This window comes from Chenopodium album, chromosome 21 (genome assembly GCF_948465745.1).
Source record: "Chenopodium album chromosome 21, dcCheAlbu1.1, whole genome shotgun sequence".
Classification (NCBI taxonomy): domain Eukaryota; kingdom Viridiplantae; phylum Streptophyta; class Magnoliopsida; order Caryophyllales; family Amaranthaceae; genus Chenopodium; species Chenopodium album.
This window is the reverse complement of record NC_137854.1, coordinates 40,567,714-40,583,643: the sequence shown is the minus strand read 5'-3', so window position 1 is coordinate 40,583,643 and position 15,930 is coordinate 40,567,714. Positions and strand designations below refer to the sequence as shown.

The window sequence follows — 15,930 nt, the reverse complement described above, 5'->3', positions numbered from 1 at the left end:
ACTTCGTATACAAGTATAATAATATCAATGTATGTTCACAACTTTCTCTTTTACCCAAAAAATAAAAAATAAAAAAAAAATCATTTTTCACTAATAAGTTTAGGAGAAAACAATGCAATATAAAATAACAACTGCGAATAAATCTCAAGAATAAGTTTAATTACTATTCAACATTTCAAATACAAACTGAGTTCATTTTGGATACTCGTACTTTTCATTTATGAGACTCTACCGACAACATCACTAAGGTCCTATTCTCTTTACCTTAAAAAATAATATAATATTTCGTAAAAATAATACTTTATGAGGAATGATTTTAGTTCAGTAAAAATAATTATTTTTAATTAGTTTAAACAAATAAGTTCAAAAAACAAGTATAATAATGAATCAATAAAATAAGTTTTAATCAGTAAAATAATTTCGTTTTAGTAAAAATAATTTCAATTCAATAACGTAATAGAAAAATAAGAAAGAAGGGTAATTAGACTATTTCCGGCCTATAATACAAAAAAATTATAAACCTAAGAAAATAAGGGAGGGAAGAGAGGAACGCAAAGTAAAATAGTTAAGTGCTCACGTTGGCTACTATTAGTTAAAAATTATGATTCACTAGAGACGTTCACATTTGTTTTATATGAATCAAAAACATTAATAAATTCCATACAACATTAACAAAAGCTATCAGAACTTGCAAGCATAAAATAAAATTGGATCAAATAATATTTTAATGGGTAATATTAAAGGAAAACTTGCAAATTAAATACGTATTTAAGAGTTGTAATACATCGAACCTACATAATAATTATTAGGCACATAATGTAGGGGTGACATTTTGACAAGTTGAGTGATTGATAATTTCATATTTCCATGTGATGGCTTGTTAATTAGGGAGTAGCAAGTGATCTGAAAGTAGCCTTTATTTTCGGTGCAAAAAGAACAATAACCTTGTTAATCGTTTAATAGAGCTAATTAGACCTTATTAATTTTGACTTTTAAATGATTGTATACTATTATGCTGGCAAGTTCCAATAATGTTTTACGACTTGGAAAATAATTTTAACTTTGTAATAATAAATGATGACACAGGCAAATTACATCTAAGACTTTTTAATCGAGTGTTCTTATATTATTATCCAAGACTTCTTTTTTAAGAACACTTGATCGATTAAAAATAAATTTAGATGAACACAACTTAAAAGAAAAGAACACTTGGATTTAAAATAAAATACCAATTACGCATTTATAACAATATAACTATCTAACTAAGACTTTTAAAAAGTCAATTCAAGAATAGATCATGAGTTAAAAAAAATTACGCACTCATCAATTCGAGAGTTTCCTTTTTAGTGTTAACAACAATTAGAAAATACATACGAGTAAAAAATATAATGAAGTAGACTTAGGCGTTGTTCTTTTGAGCTTCTGGACAGAGCAGGAGTCAGCTAAGCAGAGCAGCTCTAAAGAGCATGACCTTAATCACTACAAGTAGTTTTTATGTACGCAATGGTTGCCTAAAATTTGCATCAGTATTACTCATGCCAATTATGTTTCTTGACAATTATGTTTTTGCATGACAAGCCCATACACATCAAGCCAGTAAAAGCCCACTCTTGCCTTGACCGATGGACCCAAGCCCAATGAAAGAGGAAACCCATGCCAAGAAGAATATCTATTTTTCTATAATTCTATAATCTATACTAATATATTAAAAGGCATTTCTAACAACGTTCACGTGTCACGTAAGCTCCCATCACTACGCTACGTCACCCATGCAACTACTCATAATGCCACGTGACTCTTCCTTCCATTTGTCTTCATTATATGTCATTCACTTATAATAATAAAAAAATGTTCACCACAAGATTTGAAATCACAACCTCTAATTCTAAAACTAGTGTTTTACCACTGAGATATGTCATTTTTTATATAATCTTTTGAATACAAGATATTAATATGTAGGAAATGACAGCATGAACAACAAATTTAATTACAAGAAATTTTAATCATAAATTACAACATGTGTTAATGATCAGTTCCATGCATGTAAAAATCCGGGGCATCGCCCGGGTCCACAAACTAGTTTTATAATAAAGGTAAACTTTGGGATGACACGTATTATCTTTTAATTAAAAAAATTTCCCACCTAAATGTGTTGTTTTTTCCTTTTTTGTCAAATATTAACTTCTATATTTGACATCAAATTTCTTCGATACGTTGAATAAGCTCATTTTTCAATGGCCAATAAAATCTATCGGTTAAAAAATATTTTTAAGACGGTTTTTCAAGCTAACGGTATTGAGAAATAACTATAGCCTAAGCCTAACCATCGGTATAATTTTTCCAAAAGCTTTCCTCCATTGGGAATTTTTTTTTAAAAAAAAAGGTAAATTATTTTTTGTTTAATTATAAGAATAAACGCACCAACAATTTTTAATGAAAAGTAAAATAAATGAAGTTGTAAGAATCTGTACTTTATTAACCTTGCACCTCATTATGTAAATATAAATAAAATATGCAATCCTAAATAATTAACCAACCTCATTTTGTTTAAAATTATAGGATTTCCATATTCAACAATCCGTACAGTTCCAACCATCCGTTTGTTATCCCTAAAACTACACTTGTACATGCTCCAAAGATGTTTTGAGTTTTGAGCGTGGGTAGATCGAGCCTAGATAAAAGCACGAAGCTCTCGCACGGTCGACGGTCTCGTATAGCAACAATTTGATGTCGAAAAGCGTGAATAGACCAGGCCTTCTATGCTACTGTACTCTATGTTTTTGTTTCATTATTGGGTCTCCTGTTATTTCGTTGGGCTTTGTGCATTTGACCTCAACTTTCCAATTTTGTCTTCACTTAGTTTATGATTGTTAATATTGACATCTGATGCAACAACTTCAAATGTTTAAATCAATACAAGTAATATTTTTGTTTTTGGATTTCAAAATTTTTTGGTTGTCAACTGTAGTTATATTATGTGTAAACTTGAGTATTAAGTTTATAAATCCTAATTTTTGTCTATTGTACATTTAAGCAACCTTGATTTGCATAATTTGCTCTTTTAAGACTTGAAATGAGCTCTATGATGAGCATGCATTAGCCTTGAGTTAGTAAGTATTATAAGTATGTGAAACTAATGAACTATGTAAGGATATCATAGTCATAAGATGTTTATATGGTCAATTTTCCATTAAATTGCGACTAATAATAAAAAAAGGAATAGCTCGATACTTAATAGGCACTTTTAAATAGTCTCTTAGTCGAAAGAAGCTACAAGCCTATAGCATAAGTACATAGCATAAGCGAGCACTAAAAATGGCACGCTACATGAAATTTTCTTCAACATACCACATTCATTAGCTAGGCCTTTCTATATTTAGTAAGAAGGAAACTTAATTTGAGACCCACAATCACCCTGCCCCTTAGGAACGAAGGGGCAGTTGATGAGTCTAGTGCCAGTTCTATCCACACACATAGAAACTTGCCAAATCTGGCTAACCCCTTGAGAATTGCTGTTACAAACAACCCAAGGATGGAATCCTGTTGCCCGAGCAATCGCCTTCTTTACGGCCTTGAGAGGGTACATCTGGTTGTTTGGTCGAATCCCGGCGCTTGTGAGGGCTTGGAGGATATTCACCCTATTCTTAAGGGCCAAAGCGGCTTTGAAGTAGGCAACTTCACCTAGGACTGATTTCGAGCATGTACCGTGTTTGTTCCATTCATGAACCCAAAACTTTCTACCGATTTGTGGGCATGTAAATGATGGCCACTCCTTCCTTAGGTTGGCTTGCATTGGTTTAAGCTACATAAATTAATGATCTTAGTTAACAATCAAAAGAGTAATAAAAGGAATACGGGAATGTTATGAACAAGTTTACAATCACCGACATTGCCTCCCTAGCTCGGATCAATATTATGAAACAAAACCACTTATGAACTAGGAGCTACAACTCATTTAGTTCATGTTATATCAATCAATCAAACCCTTAATCAGTTCGTGTTATAATCGAGCAATTATCATTAAATTAGGTCTAGACCATCATGTCGATTCAATTAGGTTTATTCACAATTAGTTTATCATGATAACTCAATATCAATCAACTTCAATAAAAATCAAAATTAGATGGTGTCAAAATCGAGTTTAATTCCTAAGGTCAATTTTGAATATGGTCTAGATTTGGTAGAATGAGCAAGAACGACTATACGGGCTAGTTTTATGAAGTCTATTTCCTCGTTAGAAAGTCGCTATCTTATAAGCTCCCAAATGGCCCAAATCCCTCTTTTAAATCATCCCACTAAAATCCACATTTCATATCATACATGTTACAAGAAAACGGTGATCTGACATTTCCTATTTGTTGCAATAATACTAGTGTAACACCAGATTAATTACTGTATGTTACTGCAACAAAAGAAATTAATGTTGGCTTTAGTGCTGAGTTGTTGACTGTTGTTGCAATTCATTAATACTCCGTACCTTTGATGTTACCAAGGAACATTATATCTAATTACATTTAACAATTATTGGTCCTCTTCACCAAAAAAAAAAAAAAAAAACAATTATTGGTCCTTAAAAGGAATTATCAGAAGATTAAGAAGATAATTTATTTAAATGTGAACTATTATTTGTATTGACTGTTGTCCCGGGTTAATCGGACTATGAGTCAAGGTTCATCCAACCCACCGGCCTTGGCGTTGAACATGGTCTTGTGTTTGGCACTATTATAATTTTTAACCCGAATTAAGTTCAAATAAATTTAGATTATGCCGATAATTTCAAACAAATTCAACATACGGCTTTAGAGAACATTTTAAACTATATAAGTACAAATTACGAATTAAATTCAGATCGGTTTAGAATTTTAGATAAGAGCCAATAATTTTATATTAGCTTAGTTCAGAATCTTTAACTTATGATCAAAAAGTAGTAAAGCGGGAAAAGAACTAATCTTGATTATTTTCTGTCTTTTTAACTAATGATAATTTATAAATTAAAGTTAAATTATTAAAATAAGAGCTTCATCAACAACAATAATTAGTACACAATCTGTAAAGGTTTTTTCACTAACTAATTAAACGGAACCTTCAAAAATTAAAAATAAATATACAACTCTGTTTTGGTTTTTAGTTTCTGTCTAATTATGTGTGATCTTGATTCTTCCGTTTCATAATAATCGCAACAGTTTATCATTACGCTACTAAATTCATACAACTTTTCATACAGAGTATGAATTTGCACAAGTAATTAAAATTAGATCAAGAAAAAAAGAGGAGAAAAATACCAGAGCTTCATTAAAATTGCCGCCACCACAATTGTAGGGAAAACTACCGTCATTGTAGTAAGGCCAAAGCCCATAAATTGAAAACTCTGCTGCTGGTTTTCCTGAATCTGGGAAACAACATCTTTCGCCGTGTTGGTCGCAGTACGATCCTAACCACTGCACAATAATAGTCATGTTAATAGTGTACTTTGAACTAACTAGTAAAAAACTAAAAATGTAACAACTAAATCTGGACACGACGAGTAGCTAGACAGTGAAATAATAAAGAAATTATTTACCTGTTGCACAAAGTAGAACAAATGAAAATCACCATTGTTAGCAAGAGCAACAACAGATAAACTTAGCATTACACTAAGTTTGATTAACAAAGAACTTCCCCATTTTCCCATTCTCACTCACTTACTCAAATTGGATCTTGTGTTAGTTGGGAGAGTTGGATATATTATGAAGATAGTAAATGGGTTGAAGGCCTTATTTATAATAGTTGGTCCAATATTAAAATACAATTATTATAATAATAGTAATAAGAATAATGATAATAATAGTATGTGGATGTGAAGAGGGAAAAAGACACTGCCATTTTGTAACCTTTTTCTGCTTTTATTCTGTTGCTTTGATATTTTTATTTTTTTTCACTTAAATGGCGCAAATAATTTTGGAAACAATCACATGGAATGATGTAGTTGCAACAAATATACTCCGTATTTACGTGTGCATTCGTATTACAGAGGGATGTTACATTATTTGCTTTAAGATAACATATTCCTTATCCATATTCAATTAGTTTTTAAGGATTACACAAGTTTAATTTATAACTAAAAAAAGGTCTAATAAGGTTTAAAAATTTTAAATAATTTCAAATAGAGGTCGGCTTTGATAACGTATTTCCTATATTATTAGTGAAGATCAAGTAAATTGAATGTATTCTTTTAAACTTATAACTTCTTCGTTTTAATTTCATTAAGAAATAAATATTTCATCGTTATTAACAGATAAATAGTATTGAAATGCGTGAAGGGGATGTATTCATTGAGAGGCCAGGTTTGGAAATTTTCTTTAAGCTAGTTAGGTGTGACACTATGAAATTGTGAGGATCCTTTAACCGATCAATAATTTTATTATTATTTTTTTTTTGAAACCAAGCAAGCATACTTATATTAGAAAACTTTCACCAACATTTGAAGGCTTTGGGGAAAAGTGTTCATACATATGAATTTTGAGCTAGCATCTGTAGCCCACCTAGCAACCATATGGGCGACCGAATTAACAGCTCGTTTAATATGCTTAAAATGGAAATAATTAACCGATCAATCAAGTGCAAGGTTTGAATTTGATTATTATTTGTAGAGAACTTTACAACAATAAGGACTATTAGAAATTTAGAAGTTGTATTGGATTATATACTGCATCAGCCTTGAAAATTAAAACTGGTTCTCCATAATATTGATTGATAATAATTTTTCTTCTTTTAAATTGAATAGTAATTCTTTCAAGTTGAGTTGAACTTGAGTTTGTTAATGTTCTTTTAAAAACAAGTTTTCTTACATACTAATAATGTTTTTCATGTTACTTAAAAGTATAGTACGGAGTAAGTAGTTTCATGATAATACGAAGTAGTACAGTAGTAAGTATATACTTTTGCTAGGAATAAAACTACAAAAAGGAAAATATACTAAACACATCCGCACATGGTCACTTTAATATGTGCCTTAAAAGTTAATGAGAAGCCTTTTCTTTTAATGAACATAATAATATCAAGCAATTATAACTACTAATATGTACGAGTACGTATGTATTATTACCATTATTGATGCGTGGCAAGCTATTAGGGCCTGTTTACATAAACGAAAATGAGTTGAACTGAACTGATTGGAGCTAAACTAAACTAAACTGGATAATTATGAGAGAAGGAAATTAGAAACTGAACTGAACTAAACTAAACTGATTGGAGCTGAACTGAATTGAATTGAACTGAAATTAAGCTGAAATGAACAGACCCTTAATCTCACTTTGTATACTCACTACTACACAATTTTATCTTTGTATAGTGATGAGTTCCATTATCTGACCACCCACACCCTGCATCATATGTACCATTCAAGCGACTTGATAAAGACCCTCTCCCTGAAAGGGGAGGGGACAGGAGATGGATCTATATATTGTCGTATTACTCGACATGATAAAACTGACTCATACCTAATTACTAGACGTGAAATCTTCAATCTAAAATTCAAATTCTACTAGAAGTCACTTGAACCAATTTATTTATTTGGGATAGATAAGGGTATAGGCGAATTTATACTATAACATGGGAGGTCACTTAACGGGCCCATCCCCACATGAAAGAGCTTATAAGTTCAATGGTTGTGACATAGACCACATAGTTGCACATGTTATCGGTAACCAGAAAGGTGTGCAGTGTCTCCCTTTGGCTTCTACATACACACCATATATTTACACATCATTTATCCTAATTAATTTCTGAGTATTACGTCTATTTTTCATGTGATCTGATTGCAGATCATTTACTATAAGACAATATTATTGGTATGGTAACTGACACATAAGTCAGCAGTTTACCACCAACCAATTTTTTCCCATTCAATTTTACTTCTCTAATGTTATCTACATACCATACCATACCATGAATGAATCCCAAAATATTTTAGATCATGTGATCTATCCTTACACTTCTTTTCAAAATATACTTAAGAAAGAACAAATATTGCAAAGATGATATTATTGATAAAATTAAGTACGGAGTATTTACTTGGAATTATTCAACTATATAGTATATACTACGTAAATTTTGTTAATTTGTAACATCTTATTACAGAGTAATTAAGTAAGCTGAGGTAAAAATAGTCGGATGAGTAAAACAGATATATGAAATATTCTATAGCTTGGTGGTAAGATGCTCAACTTTAGAATTAGAGATTGCATGTTCAAATCTTGCGGAGAACATTTTAGACCAACAAGAGTTGGCTCAAGTGGTAAGCAACTTGATGTCGCTTAAGGGAGGTCTCGGGTTTGAGCCTCACCGTATGCAGATGCTCTTGTTGGGAGACTCACCCACCATAAGCTAGGTGTGCTACCCGAGTCGGATCCGGATGTAGTCGGAGCTAAGCTCCGGTGAACCGGGTGGGCAACCTTAAAAAAAAAAAAAAAGAAGAGTAAAACAGATACTTTAACGAGTAATTTTTTTTTTTTTTCAAAGCATACTTTAAGGAGTAATTATATGCATATATATAAGGTCAAAATGAGTAAAAAAATCTAGATTAACTAAAAAATCAGATAAGGCAGTAAAATGGCACCACGTGCAGCAATAATTCCAAGCATGAACTCCTGTCTGGGACTCAAGAATTCTTTATATTAAGTGTCGGTCACCCTCAAACTTTAATTATTCCACAAAATCAAACTTTAAAGTTTAAACAAAAGAAGAAGAAAATCAAACTGATGTATGTAAAAGTGGCTTTGGGTAAGGTTGGCCCGAGTCAAGCCCATGGGCTTCAAGGTTGACTAGGAACAACCCACATCCAGGCCCACCATCAATGAGTTAGCTGGGCGGAACTCAAGGCCCAAATACGGCATGGACCCATGGGCCTTGAGGACTAGGTTAGGTAGACCCACGATCTTTTTAAAAAAAAAAAAAAGTAAAATTGATGCATTAGTATTTTTGTGGTATTTACTATGCTAATGAATAGACCAAAATATTGTTTTTTTTTTTTTTTAGGAAAAAAGACCAAAATATTGTTAACTATGAAGAGTATCCTTATTTTTGTCATTAGTCACTAAATATTTGTGAATTTTTCCTAAATAATATGAAGTCCATTTGAAATTTCCAACAAGATTAGAAAGAAACTTAACAATGTGTTATTCAATAATGATGTTTAAATCGTTCAAACAATCAATAATGTGAAGTTACAAATGTCTGAATTGTGTGAATGGTGAAGAATATGATTCACCAAATTCAAGATTAGACATAATCACTTAATTACTAATTTAGCTACCTTAAAATTTAGGAAACTGTACTCTAGAGGCACAATTACCACTAGGAAGCACAGGACATTTGATAAGGTCCTTTCCATTAGTATCTACACAAATGTACACTTGGTAAAGCTGGCTATTTCCTTCGGAATCATGGTTACACTCGATCCAAGGGTAGAATCCGATCTTCTCCTTGATGGCCTCCTTCATGTCCTCGACGTTGTAGAACTCATCGTTGGGTTCGATATTGGCATCCTTAAGGGCTTGGAGAAGGTTGGTTTTGTCCTTAAGGTCTAGACCAGCTTGGAAGTACTCTTGTTGGGTAGAGAATGATGAGCATGTACCGTGTTTGTTCCATTCATGTGCCCAAAACTTTGTTCCTACGTTAGGGCATGCTAGTGATGGCCACTCCGTTTCGAGCCTGCTCTCGAGCTCTTCTATCTGCACAGTTGTAAGTTTAGTGAAAATTAAGTACCTATGCTTTAATTCACAAAGTCTTATGTGTGGCTGGCCACACCGTGTAATAAGGATTACTTCATTAGTATGATAGGGGTTACTTAATCAGTGTTATAAGATTACTCGATTACTGTTATAAGGATCACTCAGTCAATATTAAAGGGGTTACTTGGTCAGTGTTATATGGGTTACTTTGTTCGTTTATAGGTGGCCACATGGTGTGACTAGCCACACACAAAACGGACTGGATTTAATTTGTTTAATTAGGCGACAAAAATAAACTTTGTTGTTGTCATAGTAAAGATAATATTATTTTTTTGTGACGCTAGATAATTGGTCAACTATACAGGTTTACAAAAGTCATATTGTAACACTATATCGGAATCCTTTATTATTTGCACTGTTTGCTTTATTTTTCATGTTTATCACTTAGGAAGTACTGTACTATATAATTCACATTCAAAGTTGATAAAGTTTGACTTTAAAAGCAAAGATAGAACAAACGATTAGAGACGCAGGAGACAATAATAAGTGAATTGGAGAATTAATTTTAATATTTTTTTAATAAGCTTGTCATGCTTGTTCTTTCACTTCATTGTTAGGACTTATTACCCAGGAAAGTCTTGCACAAGCGACAATCTGGCACTTGATTAGCACCTAAGAAACATTTAAACTAAGATTCAACTAATTAAGTACTAACGTACGTACTTGTATACTTTTGTTATCTTCAGATGGAGGAAAACATCACGCATTAACTTTCAAGTCAATTTCAAATATAAACAACAATTTCGTATATTTTTAAGAATTTAACCAACAATTCTGCCTTTAATACTATCTCAAACACAAAATTCCCCTCCCCAACCTTTTTTATTTGGAACTCAAAATTGAAAAGTGTTTTTTTTTTTTTTCAAAGGAAAAAAGTGGAAGAAATTCATCCCCTTTATAATAATTTACAATGATCATAAAATTTTATAGGATAGGTGTTGCACGCCATACATATGTAGTCATATGTATACGCAGGTTTGTCATAGAAAATTTCCATTTAATACGTACTTCCTTTATTTTTAAAAGTGCAACGTGTAATAGTTAACGCGTTGCAAATAAAAACTAGGCATGGAGAATACCTCAGATTCATCAAAAGGTTTAGTGTTATCACAGTTGGAGGGGTAACCACCATCATTGTAATTAGGCCAAAGGCCATGAATTGAGAAATCTGTTGTTGGCTTCCCACTTCCAGGAAAACAACATTTTTTCCCTTTTGCATCACAATATGCTCCTGGCCACTGCATCATTTTCACATAATTTAATTAATTAGTCTTTTCATAAATTAATCATGCTCAAATTAAATAGCATCACCATTTATCATCCATCCTAACAATATACATATATAAATATTTTTTATGTGCAACATTAAAAAATATTTACCCTCTTAATTTACCATATTTTAGTGTACATATGATGTGAGTTGGAGAACAATTGTATTGTCTGTGTGTTAGATAATTTATATTTTATAACAAGGATAATAAAATAGTAAATCAGGATAATAAAGGTGATAAAATATAGGAAAATACAAAGTATTTGCATTTTTTTTCTAAGACGAAAATTATAAGAGGGGAGGAGGTATATATTGCGAAATTTACCTGTTGCACAAAGTAGAAAAAATCAAAAGTAGAACTTGTATGGTCAGGGTGATCAGGGTTGTGATGAGGTTTTTTGCTCTTACACAAAGCATCACCAACTAAACATAAAACAACCAAAAGCTTGATCATCATTGAAACTTTCCCCATATTTTCTTGCTATCTTTTTTGTGTGTTACAATTGAAATGTGATGAGTTTTAATGAGTTCATAGATAGAGTTTAATAGTATTTATATAAATAAATTCTAGTAACTTAATTTTTATATAGAGTTTACGTAACGGAATATCCAACATGAAATAGCTTGGCATATCCCATGAGCCAATTGCACGTTATCATGCCAAATTAACGAATTTTAATGTAATTACAACCTACTCTTGCGTGTTCATACTTCGTTCTTAAGCTTATTAATTTTGTCACCAAAATTATAAATTAATGTTTGGTAATATTAAATTAAGGGTACGAGGATGAGGTGTGGTCGTGCTTGATTAATTATGAATGCGATTAGATCATAATTAGAATATATATTAGATTAGCTGATTAGCAGATGATTTTGCTAAGTAAAGAATTGTGTCATTACTAGGGCACGTTCATGAAGTTTCTTACTCATCAAGATCCAATTAAATCGGGATTATGTAATCGGGGTTGTGTGACTAGATTGTTAATTAAAACTCGATACACAGTTTCTATGACTCCGTCCCTAATAATACATCCGAATTAATGGGGTTCGAAGTTGCTTCTGCCTTAACGGATAGTGCTTACGTTTCATTTTATCTCTTCATTATTACACTACTTTATGAGACTATGAGTTTAATTTGTAAATTAAACTTATCTAATTAGTGAAGGATGTTATATGCTAGTATTTTGATTCACAAAATTCAATATAACTAATCTCTAATTAAATGCAACATGCAGCGTAATACGTAGTATATAAATATGATAAAATAGTATAAAACAAAAATTATTCAAATTGATCCTTTAATATTTGCATCAAAAAAAAAAAAATTGATCCTTTAATATGGTATTAGAGTCAGCGTGACAATAAGATCACAAGTTAAATAATCTCATTCCCAGCATCCACCTGCCTTAAGAAATCTAATGTTGCATTCACATTTCAAGCCCGAAAGTAGAATTTGTGCACATACTTTTCATATATGATACTAGGACTACGTACTTCCAAGATAAGTATAAACAGCCAAGGTAAGGGAGAAATTAGTGATACAAAATCTATGTGGGCTTGATGGTGTAAACGTAGAGAATTTAGCAAGGAAAAAAGCAAGCTAAGTTATGGGAAAGTGTTATTGATGCTTGAAAGTCATTTCTTTATGGACAGAATGCGGGATATACAATAAGTAATAACAAAGCCAAGATTGCTAGCTAAACCAACAATAATAACATTGTATTACGTAGTATGTAATTCCTTATCAGCAACAAAATGATGTACTTATATGCAATATGTGTCAATATTATTCATTTTGATATTCTTATGAACCGAAATTATTGTTCAAATTTGGTCCACAGTTTAAGGCTCAAAGTCATATTTTAGTTGAGTTAGTTGTATCAATTTTAACTAAATTGACCACTTGGCTAGTTGGCTCTTGTACGTCATCCATGCTTATTAGATTACATACGTTTCTTGTGGACTATTTCATGATCAATTTATGTTGTTTCACTAAATTAAACCAGTAGACCACTAAGCTAGTGTTATTTTGGCACATATCGGTTATTGCCCCCTAGTATATTTGGATTGTATTCATAATACCATATAACGTATTAGTACCTACTTCCTCCGTTTTTATTTAGTTGCAACACACCCCTTAGACACGCATGTGTTAAGGAAGATATTAGATTAAGTTGCTACAGTTTAAATTTCATAGCTTAATTTATTTGTTTACCTAGTTTAATCACCTCATCAATAAGCGTGATAAAAAGTGTGTTGCAAGTATAAAAAAACAGAGGAAGTTTATATTAAGAGGGAGAAATTGTTATGCAAGGTTTTATTAATTAGACAATTCATTTTGATTTGTGTTTTCAAAATACGAAATGTCAAATTGTCAATATTGCCCAAAGAAATTTATTTATGGTCATAATTTGTATTTGATATATAACTATGGTCAGAATTCCACTTACAATTCAAGTATGGGTTGTAACTTGTAACCGTATCGGTGATTAATTAGATATAACTCCCGCACAATAAGATAATAAAATTTATCATTATTTAATATAGAAAAAAAAAAAAAAAAGAGTATAAGAAATTAAGAATTCTTATTCAAGAAATAATGATAGTACAAATATTTGTGACAAACATCAAAGGTCTTTTGATGCCCTAAATCATTAACTTGATTACAAAATCAAAAGGATGGAAATTCAATTTGAGAACCACATTTGCCATGAGGGAAAGTAGGACACTCAATAAGGTTAGATGCAGAATTGTCAACGCAAAGGTAAATCTGGTATAGTTGACTATTGCCGGATGTATCATCATTGCACTCCACAAAAGGTGTAAGTCCAACACCTTGTTTAATTGCATCCTTTATGCTTTCTAATGTGTACGAGTTTCCATTTGGCTCAATTCCTACATCGCAAATAAAAAAAAAATTAAAAAAAAAAAAAAAAAAACCTTAAATTAAAAAAAAAAAAAAAAAATAGAAGAAGTTATGTTACGTGCTCTTTCTATTTTTAAGTTGTTCTACTATTTTTTTTAAAAAAAAAAAAATTAGCCAGATGATGACAGAATTATATCATAAGTTAAAATGTCACGATCGATAAAAAGTTGAAAACAAAGGAAGTATTATTATGCTTAAAGTGTTGAAGATAAAATCTCATAGACAATCATAAATATTTTCAATGTGTTAATTATGGAAAAAATATTATCTTCTTGATTATAGCCTTTAAATTAGGTTGATTACATACTATATTTGATTGATTATGGAAATATCAATTGAGCAGTTATTGTTTATTACAATCATAAACTGTCTTATATGATTGCAATTAAAAAAAAAAAGTCAAAGGAAATAATCCTCATTAATTATCATATCTTAATAATTATAGGAATAATCTTTCATGATTTTTATTTTTTTGGAGGAAAATTATTAGTGAGATTTTTCTTCAAAATTAAGTAAAATGCATCAAATTTTATTACAAAAGAACATGGACATTAAAGATGTATCAAAAGTTTTTATTTTTTTCTTTTTTTTCGGAGTACTAAATTAGTTAACACTACTAGTATGTATTAGGATTAGTTTTCCTTAATAAGTTACGGAGTTATACAATGTACCACTCCGTGTTAGTTGGTGTAAGTCGAAAAATATTTGCGTACAACCTATTTATTAACAATATCATCAATAATATTTGGTCATTTATTGCTCCCAAAAAAATGAAAGAAAGGCCTTAAATCTAAGAAAAAAGCAACAAATATTAAAGTTAATACAGTAGTAAAAAGTTACCTGCAGTTGTAAGTGATTGGAGAAGATTAGCTTGATTTTTAAGGTCAAGAGCAGTTTGGAAGTAGGCATGTTGTCCAAGGGTAGAACAAGTCCCATGCTTTTCCCATTCATGTGACCAGAATTTCAATCCATCACCACTTGGACATGCCAATGTTGGCCATTCTCTTCTCATTCTCTTCAATAGATTTGATACCTGTTTATTTTTAAACCCATAGCTTCAATTAACTTTTCGCCGTTTTATCAACAAGTGTGATACTTACGACAAATTCAAGTGTTTTGTTATGTGTCGTTATTGTTTACTGATTAAAACTAATTTTATTCATTAAAGAAATTATCATCATCATTCATAGGAAAAGTCGTGGTGTAACAAGTTATAACAAAACACAAAACCACCCCTCGGGGTTACTAATAACTTTCACCCCTCGGGCTTGTTATATTTAAAGTAACACGACTACACGAGTAACTCATAGACAATATTTGTTCGATTTACAAATCGAACACAAATTATAAACCGTACGTACCTGAGATTGATCGAATTGGCTGCTAGGATCACAGCTAGAAGGGTAAGAACCATCATTATAATTAGGCCAAAGTCCATGAATGCCAAAATCTGCTTCTGGTTTTCCTGTACTTGGATAGCAGCAACTTTTCTCTGTATCACAGTATGATCCAGGCCACTACAAAACCATCATCAATATTCAATACAAATTATTAATCTCTATATATAATAAAAATCAACCAAAAATCAAATTAATAAATTAAAAAATCTAGCAAACCTGTTGAACAAAGTAAAAGAAGTCAAAATCCTGAGAAAATGCTGAGACTACAAACAGAAATTGTACTGCCAAAGTGTAGTAAAAGGCTTTCATGTTTCTCTGTTTTTTTTTCTTGAGCGAGAGGATTATTATTGCAAATCAAGTTCCGTCAAAATATGTATGATAGTGAATTATGGACAAGTATCTTAAGTTTATATATATAGACAGAGTGAATGAGTGATTATGGTAGGAAGATAATTATTATTACATATATGGAAGAATATCCGTTGGTTGATAATCTGAATATGCTATTTATGCAAAAAAATATGTTCATATTATTAGGATTATCAAAGGTCAATATGTTCACAT

General features: G+C 31.2%; 3 protein-coding genes across 3 annotated transcripts; all 3 read right to left on the bottom strand.

The window, feature by feature from the left end:
* Positions 1 to 3,228: 3,228 nt before the first annotated feature.
* Positions 3,229 to 5,745, bottom strand: LOC145601253 (ribonuclease 1-like). The gene is made up of 3 exons (XM_081657227.1): positions 5,561 to 5,745; positions 5,283 to 5,438; positions 3,229 to 3,802 (listed from the first exon to the last, which is right to left on the bottom strand). Exons 1-3 carry the CDS (start codon positions 5,669 to 5,671, stop codon positions 3,377 to 3,379), a joined length of 693 nt encoding a protein of 230 aa, XP_081513353.1. The 5' UTR covers positions 5,672 to 5,745; the 3' UTR covers positions 3,229 to 3,376.
* A 3,428-nt stretch (positions 5,746 to 9,173) lies between these two features.
* Positions 9,174 to 11,568, bottom strand: LOC145601248 (ribonuclease 1-like). Its single transcript, XM_081657222.1, has 3 exons — positions 11,366 to 11,568; positions 10,850 to 11,008; positions 9,174 to 9,710 (listed from the first exon to the last, which is right to left on the bottom strand). The coding sequence occupies exons 1-3, from the start codon at positions 11,510 to 11,512 to the stop codon at positions 9,294 to 9,296; spliced, it is 723 nt and encodes a 240-aa protein (XP_081513348.1). The 5' UTR covers positions 11,513 to 11,568; the 3' UTR covers positions 9,174 to 9,293.
* Positions 11,569 to 13,661: 2,093 nt separating this feature from the next.
* Positions 13,662 to 15,685, bottom strand: LOC145601446 (ribonuclease 1-like). The gene is made up of 4 exons (XM_081657468.1): positions 15,583 to 15,685; positions 15,328 to 15,483; positions 14,807 to 14,999; positions 13,662 to 13,935 (listed from the first exon to the last, which is right to left on the bottom strand). Exons 1-4 carry the CDS (start codon positions 15,673 to 15,675, stop codon positions 13,712 to 13,714), a joined length of 666 nt encoding a protein of 221 aa, XP_081513594.1. The 5' UTR covers positions 15,676 to 15,685; the 3' UTR covers positions 13,662 to 13,711.
* Positions 15,686 to 15,930: the final 245 nt, after the last annotated feature.